Below are 8,674 nucleotides of genomic sequence, written 5' to 3' on the forward strand. Positions count from 1 at the left end.
AATCATGTACATGTACATGTATATGTACATGTTTTTTTACATGTACATGTATATTTGATGGAATCTGTCAGGGCCATGGGACTAGCATGATTGCGGGCTTGTAAGTTTTAAAGTTTCATAACTCAAAATTTTGGGATCAGTTTTTGTTAGGACATGTACATGTACATGTACATGTACGATCTACATGTACGATGTAGATGTAGATGTACATGTTATAGGTAAACTACAGATGTTGAGGGTTACTGGATATACACTAGGATGTTAGTTGATTTAGAAGCCAAGGTGAAGCTGAGGCTTCTAAATCAACTAACATCATAAATAAAAAATCGGCTACAACAACACTCATGTAACACATGTACATGTACTGTACTGTAGTTTATCTATAACGTACATGTACATGTACATGTACATGTACATGTAGATGTATGACATGTACATGTACATGTACATGTAGATGTATGACATGTACATGTACAGTACATGTACATGAGTGTTGTTGTAGCCGATTTTTTATTTATGACAGTTGACTTTATGATTTGTATGATATTTCAATATCCTTTGTTGCATGTTAGTGTGTCTTGTTTTTGTTAGTATTACACTCCATTGTGTACTTTATTGTACATTTAAACCTAGACTGCTTTGATATTGTCAGTCTCTGTTTATTTTGATAAGGAACTTTACACCATATAATAATATGCTTATGCATGTACGTGTACGTGTACTTTATGTCTTGCACATTATTATTGTACATTATTTATGTACATTATTATTGTATATTATTATTGTACATTATTATTGTACATTATTATTGTATATTATTATTGTACATTATTATTGTACATTATTATTGTATATTATTATTACGTGTACATGTAATTTATTGGTACACGTACATCAAGGCTGTCAATCCGCTACTCCAAAAGCTATTCAAAGATTCTTAACTGGATTCGATGCCGCCTTTCATTTTCTCTTTTAAGGAGCTCCATTATGTGTCTCAGAGGTGCTCGCTCATCCTACCATCATCCCTGTCACTCCTTCCGATCTCATGAGCAAGCTCTCTCAGATGGGAGGGTTTACTAAACTACATGTACACAAATACTGTATACTATTATGTTCTATTATTTATCTATCTATTTTTAACTCAGACACTCATACATATAACATGTATTATGTATATTGTATATGTATTTTTGTAAATAGTTAAAAAAAAAAACATGTACACATGTAGATTTGTGAGTTTAATTTTGGTGATTTCACCATTGTCTTACCTCATGGCAGCTAATACATGTAGCACGTACATGTACATGTACGTGTACATGTACATGTACAGATGGGAGGGTTTACTAAACTACATACATTGTACATACTACATGTATATACTATATCTTCAGTATAATATTTAAATTTTTATCTCAGACACACATAAGTACATGTATATTAAGTATTATTGTTTTATCTTTACTATTAAAAAAAAACATGTACATGTACATGTATGTGTACATGTAACTCGCCAAATTTAATCCCTCGCCTATAACTGTAACTTTCATTACGCGATACATGTACATGTACATGTACTTTGTGTATAGCTACTTGTGTACATGTAATTAATATTATTATTGTTGTTTTGTGTATTTTTCTAGGGAAAGTACTACATGTTACTAGAGAATTTGTCCCAGTTTTATCGAACCCTCATACCAACTCCTCTCTGGTTTGGATTCTGTTCCAACTATTATGATACCGGGGCCGTGTTTGCCATCATAGTCACTGCAGGGTACCTTATGATAAAAGGAGCCGTTATATTAGCCAGTGGTAGAGAACTCTTTAAAGCTCTTTGTACATTTATACGTGACAAGGTACAATGTAAATACATGTACTATTTTTAGAGGCCTAAGAAAATTTTTTAAAGTTTTTGAAGTCAGCAATATAAATAAGTAATAATGCATGTACATGTACTTTTATTTAAAGAGATAGAAATTCTCTTTAAGTCGAGTTTTCCCACCCTAAAATACACCCTTTTCACATATGATATATGTACATGTATCCATTTAAATGTACATTTACATGTACATGTGTGATTAAGTTAACCTTTTCTCTTTGATATTTGTCCGTAGACTTACGGCATTCCATTGAAGAAGGATGAGTTGCTGGAGAGCTGTGAGTCAACCTGCCCAATCTGTCAGGATGAATTCAATGCACCAATCATGCTAAGATGCAGGGTATGTTGTAAAATTGTACATGTACCTGATTATTGTACATATAACTGTACTCTCTCTCTCTCTCTCTTTTGTATGCTTTAGCATGTTTTTTGTGAGAATTGTGTCCTCCAATGGTTTGATAGAGAGAGGACTTGCCCGCTGTGTCGGGCGAGTATTGCTTGCGATCCAAAATGGCGGGACGGTTCTACGTCTGCTTGGCCACAACTATTTTAAGACGGCATCACATTAAAGAGCTCTCTCCTGTTTTCATTCTTAACTGTTATAAATAAATCTTCTTTTTGTTTCATTTCTTCTTTTTCCTCCCTCCCCCCCTCTCTCTCTCATCTGTTCACTGTATTATAATTATTATTCATTATTATTGTTATTATTATTATTATTAATAATAATTATTGCAATAAATTTTTTTGATGAGGAAATAAACGTATAAAGTAATCAACTCATTTCATTTTGTTCAGTTTTGCCTTGAATGTAATGCAGCCCTGGGCAGTTTTCTGTATTATTATTATCATTGCAACTTGTGGCAGTGGAGAAAACAGTAAAATCTCGTACTTTTCTGGATCTAAGTTATTGACTTCATTATAAACAGGTTGTTATGAAGGAGACTTGAGAGTTGATCCAGGCAATGGGCCTATACTGCAATTTTGCAGCGGAGGGATTTGGGGGTACATGTGTGCCAGTAATAATATCAAACAGAATAAGATTAATGCAGATGTCGCTTGTCAACAGTTGGGAAAGAAGCTATCAAAAGGAGGTAAGATCATAGATATGAGAGTAATGCATTAATTTTGTATAGACATCACTAATGTCACCAGTAATACTCGACTTTCGCCTATTTATTACTACCACTTTTTTGCATGTACTGGATTTGAAACTAAACTGAAAGAATGTCGTACTCCTGTTATATACAATACATTTAATGGGAGATGCAGGAATGATCTTTATGCTGCTGCTGTATGCGAACCAGCAGGTATTATTATAGTATTTCTAATATTTTCCATGTTGTGTGTTTCTTAATGAGCAGAGTGCAGGAATGGAGATTTAACTGTGAACAAGTCAAGGAACCAGTTTCCACTTCAGTTTTGTGCTAGAGGGAAATGGACTTTACTCTGCGGGATAGCACATACTTGGACTAGAGCACAAGCAAAAGTAGCTTGCAAGCAATTGGGACTAAACCCAATAGGTATGTAGCCCTGGTATATATAATATACATCTCACATGTTTCTTTTTGCAATTGATGTGTGTATTATTACATTTATAATAGGTGCTGAGCCTGGAGTAGTAAGTCTTTATAGCAGGACTGTTGGTGTATTTAATGGTCGGTTTCACTGTAGAGGGAATGAGAGCTCACTTTTAGCCTGTTCCTATAGCCTAATGGCCAGCCCTCCCTGTACAACAGCTAATCCCATAGCTGGAGTAGAGTGTGGCGGTGAGAAATGGTTTACAAAACAACTATAAACTATTAAATATTGTATTTAGAATGGCCTAAAAGTGTTGAAAGAATTCGGATGAAATGGTCAAGCTCTATACTTTACATAAAGTGGGAACATGATGCCATGAATTACTATGAGACAACAGATAAAGATGAAGATGATGATATCTGGTATACTGTTTATTGTAGATCTGATAGTGAGATAGAAGAGGCTTGGATACAAGTCACAACCACCAGTGCAATGGTAACTGGTCTATCTCCTCTCACTAACTACACTTGCTGTGTTGAGTTAACTGAAGTACCATATATAAGAGAAACATGTTTGACTATTACTACTGGTCCTCTTAATAGTGAGTTTCATGTACATGTACATGTACGTAGATACCCGGTAACTTAACAGCATTGTTAAACCCAACATACACTATGCAATATTTGTTGCAAACAACTTGTTGCATGCAACACAGTTTATACAGGAGTCAATGGAGCTTGCAACATGTTGCATAAAATAGAACTGTTCGTATTTCATGCAACAGGCAAGCTCCATTTACTCCTGTATAAACTGTCTTGCATGCAACAAGTTTGCAACAAATTTTGCATAGTGTATGTTGGTCAAAATATTTACTAGTGACATGCCAAATGTGCCTTCATTAGCAGAGAAACTTCAAAGATTATACATTAAATATTGCCAATGTCGCTCTGTATGTGACTTCTTTTGTTATGTCTTTGTAGTTTCATCACAACCAAACGTGACTGCTACACCTGCTGCTTATGGCTCCTCCGGCTCGGGTGATGCTGTTTCAGTAGGTGCTGGCTCAGCTCTCAGTGGTGTGATTGTTGGCATCTTGCTGGCAAGCTTTGTAGCAATCCTCACTGCTTGCTATTGTCATTGGAAGAAGGAGAAAACGAAATTTAATAATGAAGAGTAAACATATAATGCTATCATTATTTACTTTTTGCACTGTTTAGTTACAACAGTCATCACAATAATCCTGGGTATTCTGGATTGGTGAGGCCTGAAGGATTTCGCGTGGAGCAGAAGAGTGCTGAAGTAGTCCCACTTTATGACATTATTGATCGCACTGTTGTTGATGGCCCTCCTAACAGTGCTCCTACTCAATACCTTTGAACTGAATATCAGCATTTTTTTTATTTTGTTAATTTTGTACCATGATTAATTCAGATTATTATACTGCATGGTTTGTGTATAGCATGTAGCAATTACATGCTTGTAATGACATTTTTTGGTAATTTTTATCCCAAGTCTGTTTTTTTACATTGCATACCCTGATCTAATTGTCAAAATAATAATAGTCATTAATTATATGCTGAGGTGTTCAAAAATGGCAACTTTTCTCTTTAAGTTTGCAATCTCCTTGTTCTTTATGCATTCAATAGGTAACTGCAACTGTTATACTATGTAGATTATCTGTCTATAGGCTACAGTGTGCAAGGATGTGAAGATGGAGATGTAAGGTTTGATCCAGAGAGAGATAGTGTTGTTCAAGTCTGCCTTGGTGACCAGTGGGGCTATATCTGTGCTAGGGATTATCCATTGGATAGATGGACCACCACAGATAACAATGTATTCTGTCAGCAAATGGGACTGCTTGGAATAAGTACTGACTTGTCTATAGTATATGCTTAATTCATGCTATTTATTTTATATATACTGCAGATGATGACTCCTCTAGCTTTGTAACTAATTCTTCTATCGATGATGGCATGATCAGCTTCCAAACTGTGTTTTGTATTGGAACTGAATAGAGGCTGATTGACTGCCCTCACGATGACTTTGTTGGAAACAATAAAAATGCTTGCATGAGAGGTGATGTACATTATTATGCTAGAGCAGCGTGCAGTGAAAGTTAGTTGCCACATTGAACTACAATGGCTAATGAACTTCTTTTAAAATAGCAAATGTCACATGTACTGCTGGGAGTGTTCAAGTTGAAGAATCAGGACTATTGAAGATATGCACTGAAGGAGAATGGCACACACTCTGTGCTAATAATGTCACATGGACAGACAACAATGCCAAGAGTGTTTGTAGGGAGCTAGGACACAACCCAAATGGTATACTAAAACTACCGGTATGTATTCACTCTATGTAGCTACACTGCATGTATAGGTGCTAGTCCAGTGTTGATTAATGCTAACAGCTCCATGGAAGACAGAGCAAATATCAGTTTTCATTGTAGAGAAGGGGAAGGAATGCTATCAGCTTGTACAGGAACTATAACTGATTGTACCAATATCAACACTATAGCTGGCGTGAAGTGTGGAGGTATGCTTCTACAAACTGGCAAAATTAATAATTACTTTAACTTCACTATAGTAACACCTGTACCTGTCTCTGATCTAATGGTCACTGAGATAACCCAATCATCAGTGGACTTGTCCTGGGAGTCTGTGAGCAATTATGATGATAGTGATCATCATTATACCATCAACTGCACAGACAATGTTACTACTCTCATAAAAAATGTGAATGGTGACAGGAATGAGAATGTTATACCTAATCTCTCAAGTGGTCAGAGCTACACATGTTGTGTGTACAATGTTACTAATAATGATGGAGTGAGTAGGGGGACTTGTTTGAACTTTGTTACATTGTCTTCAGAGTCAACAGAAAACACTAGTGCTAGTGGGGACTCTGATTTTATATTTACATCAGTTGTGCCATGGATTGGTGGTGTAGTGATTGGTGCAGTTGTAGCTGTGATAATCATGAGTGTTATATTCGTTATTCTGAGACTAGTCCAGCAGAGGAAGCAAGGGAATTTGAATGATAGTGCATATAATGATTATGATAATCCTGATGGATCTGCTAATGAAATAAACCGAATGGAACGGTAAGCATTGGCAGATAGAATTTGACAACTTGTTGAAGTAAACTCATGCTGCAACCACTATAGTTGTATAAACTGATGCAAAGTTGCACATTCTTCAACAATGTTGCCTGATAGGCTGTAGCAAGAGTAGATACTCTTGGCTATAGCTAAATATAATCCAAATAAATTTTTTAGCTATAACCATATCAACATAAGTTATTCTACTGTTTATAGGCCACACTTGGAGAGCAATGCTTCAGAAGGAAAGACTGTTATCAATACCCTGTATGATGCATCACTGAGTTTAAGTGCTTCATATGTACCAACTCATGATCATACATACAGTAGTCTCAATGAACTGCCACCAAGTGATTAGTATTACTAACTGTTTTTACAAAAAAGTAACTAAAATGCACACACAATGAATAAGTAAATGATACATAATGAAGAACAACAGATCAATATTGTTTGAGTCATTGCATTTAAAAGGATATACTAAAGATAAATGAAAATTAAAATTACTTGACATAAATCTCATACATTGCAATAAGAATGTCTTCATCATCTTCACTTCCACGACGACACACTCGTAGCTCAAGATCACTGGCAGATAAAGCATTATAATCCCTGTAGAACCATGGGAGAGTCTTTGATTCACAACAAGGAGATTCAAGTGAAAGACAATCTTTACCATCCCACAATGGATCAGAGTAAAATGTAGTCTGACTCTTTTGTGTAAAGTTATTACCTGATTCACAATAGTAGTGGTTTTCAATGAAATCTGGTACATTAACAGTAGATCCAGCGTTACAAGGACAGCTTGACCTTAAAAGAGAATTTGAACTTTGTCCAGCTATGAAAGACCAGACATGTTCACGAAGAGCAGACCCACGTGTGATACTGACACCATCAAGATAATAGGAATCAATACCCTCGCTGCTGTGGAATAAGGCATCAGTATTGCCTTTTTGGTATCCAATCACTCTACCACATATCTGAGTGTATTCAATGTCATTTGCTGAAATGTTCACACTAGAGCAACCAGACTTAGACATATTTCTCCTACAAGTCCTAATTCCATTATTTTGTGTATTTTCAAAATCAGAAGGGCAATCCTGTGTGGGATCAGACATATTGAGATAACCCAATCTTGTCCATCCTCCTTTCTCCCCACACAGCTCCCCCATATTGCAGTAAATACTTTGATCAGTATTTAAATGATAGTAACCTGAAGGACTGTTGGGCAGTATGTGATTGATGTCATGACATGATTCTAGATCTAAAGTTAGAGCCAAAAGTTGGTTTGCTGCAAGCAATATGTCATCTACAGTTGAGTCAGACTCAGTAGTAGAAGTAATTATCTTGCGTAGAATAATTGCTGTGTTTTCATCATGCTGTGCAATGTGATCTAATAAATGATCCGTTTTATTCTGGAGAAGAGACAAGTTACTAGTACCAAAATTACCATTGCTTGCAAAGCCAGCACTATCACTAACTGTATTGCTTGTACCTGATGCACATGAATCTTTTCTCACCAAATAAAGCAACATCACAAATATACTTACCAACAGTAGCAGTATGAGTACCAGTATGGCAGTATGTGATACCTTTCCTATCACATTCCACTGGTAAGGAGACTGTTGAAGTTTAGTAGTATCATTAACTCTGGGACTGTACTGATCATTATTGTTATTAATAGCAATGTCATCATAGAATCGAGTTGATGCAAATACTGTTTCCTGTTGATCCCCAGCCTTCAATAGTTGCTGTGATGGATGGCCAGAGTGTGCAAGGTGAGAATAATCCCTGAGCTGAGAATATGTTGTCTCTTGAGGAGTTTCGTGGCCATTTCCAGTGTATTCAGAAGACAGCTGTAGGCTTTCTTTGCTTGGTGAGAGCTTTACTGGATCTGCAGTATTGTGACTCTCAGCTCGATGAAATAATGGAGCTACTGCATGATCATTTTGACTTGTTGGAGTATAGTTGATGTTATCCATCAGTGGACAGTGATGTTTGATAAATGTCTTTTGGCTGCTTTTATAAAAGATACCTTGTTTGTTATTGGACATGCGTTAGACTATAGGTATCACTAATAACACATTGTCAATTAGGGCAGCTATAAAAACATTGAAAGATATGATTGACTTCAAACTAAACCAAACAAAATTAGTTGACAATAACACAGTTTCCGTCCTTCC

The 8,674-nt window shown here is 36.0% G+C and overlaps 2 protein-coding genes across 2 annotated transcripts; both read left to right on the top strand.

Annotated features, from left to right (window-relative positions):
• The first annotated feature begins 1,615 nt into the window (after positions 1 to 1,615).
• Positions 1,616 to 2,526, top strand: LOC109581327 (RING finger and transmembrane domain-containing protein 1-like). Its single transcript, XM_019995369.1, has 3 exons — positions 1,616 to 1,853; positions 2,112 to 2,216; positions 2,298 to 2,526. Exons 1-3 carry the CDS (start codon positions 1,653 to 1,655, stop codon positions 2,427 to 2,429), a joined length of 438 nt encoding a protein of 145 aa, XP_019850928.1. The 5' UTR covers positions 1,616 to 1,652; the 3' UTR covers positions 2,430 to 2,526.
• Positions 2,527 to 2,683: 157 nt separating this feature from the next.
• LOC109581319 (uncharacterized) lies at positions 2,684 to 7,688 on the top strand. Its single transcript, XM_019995345.1, has 14 exons — positions 2,684 to 2,751; positions 2,803 to 2,967; positions 3,010 to 3,183; positions 3,238 to 3,396; positions 3,478 to 3,642; positions 3,693 to 3,995; positions 4,375 to 4,567; positions 4,612 to 5,040; positions 5,082 to 5,261; positions 5,321 to 5,509; positions 5,560 to 5,718; positions 5,774 to 5,929; positions 5,981 to 6,497; positions 6,711 to 7,688. The coding sequence occupies exons 1-8, from the start codon at positions 2,688 to 2,690 to the stop codon at positions 4,769 to 4,771; spliced, it is 1,383 nt and encodes a 460-aa protein (XP_019850904.1). The 5' UTR covers positions 2,684 to 2,687; the 3' UTR covers positions 4,772 to 5,040; positions 5,082 to 5,261; positions 5,321 to 5,509; positions 5,560 to 5,718; positions 5,774 to 5,929; positions 5,981 to 6,497; positions 6,711 to 7,688.
• Positions 7,689 to 8,674: the final 986 nt, after the last annotated feature.

This window comes from Amphimedon queenslandica, unplaced genomic scaffold (genome assembly GCF_000090795.2).
Source record: "Amphimedon queenslandica unplaced genomic scaffold, v1.1 AMPQUscaffold_13447, whole genome shotgun sequence".
Taxonomy (NCBI): domain Eukaryota; kingdom Metazoa; phylum Porifera; class Demospongiae; order Haplosclerida; family Niphatidae; genus Amphimedon; species Amphimedon queenslandica.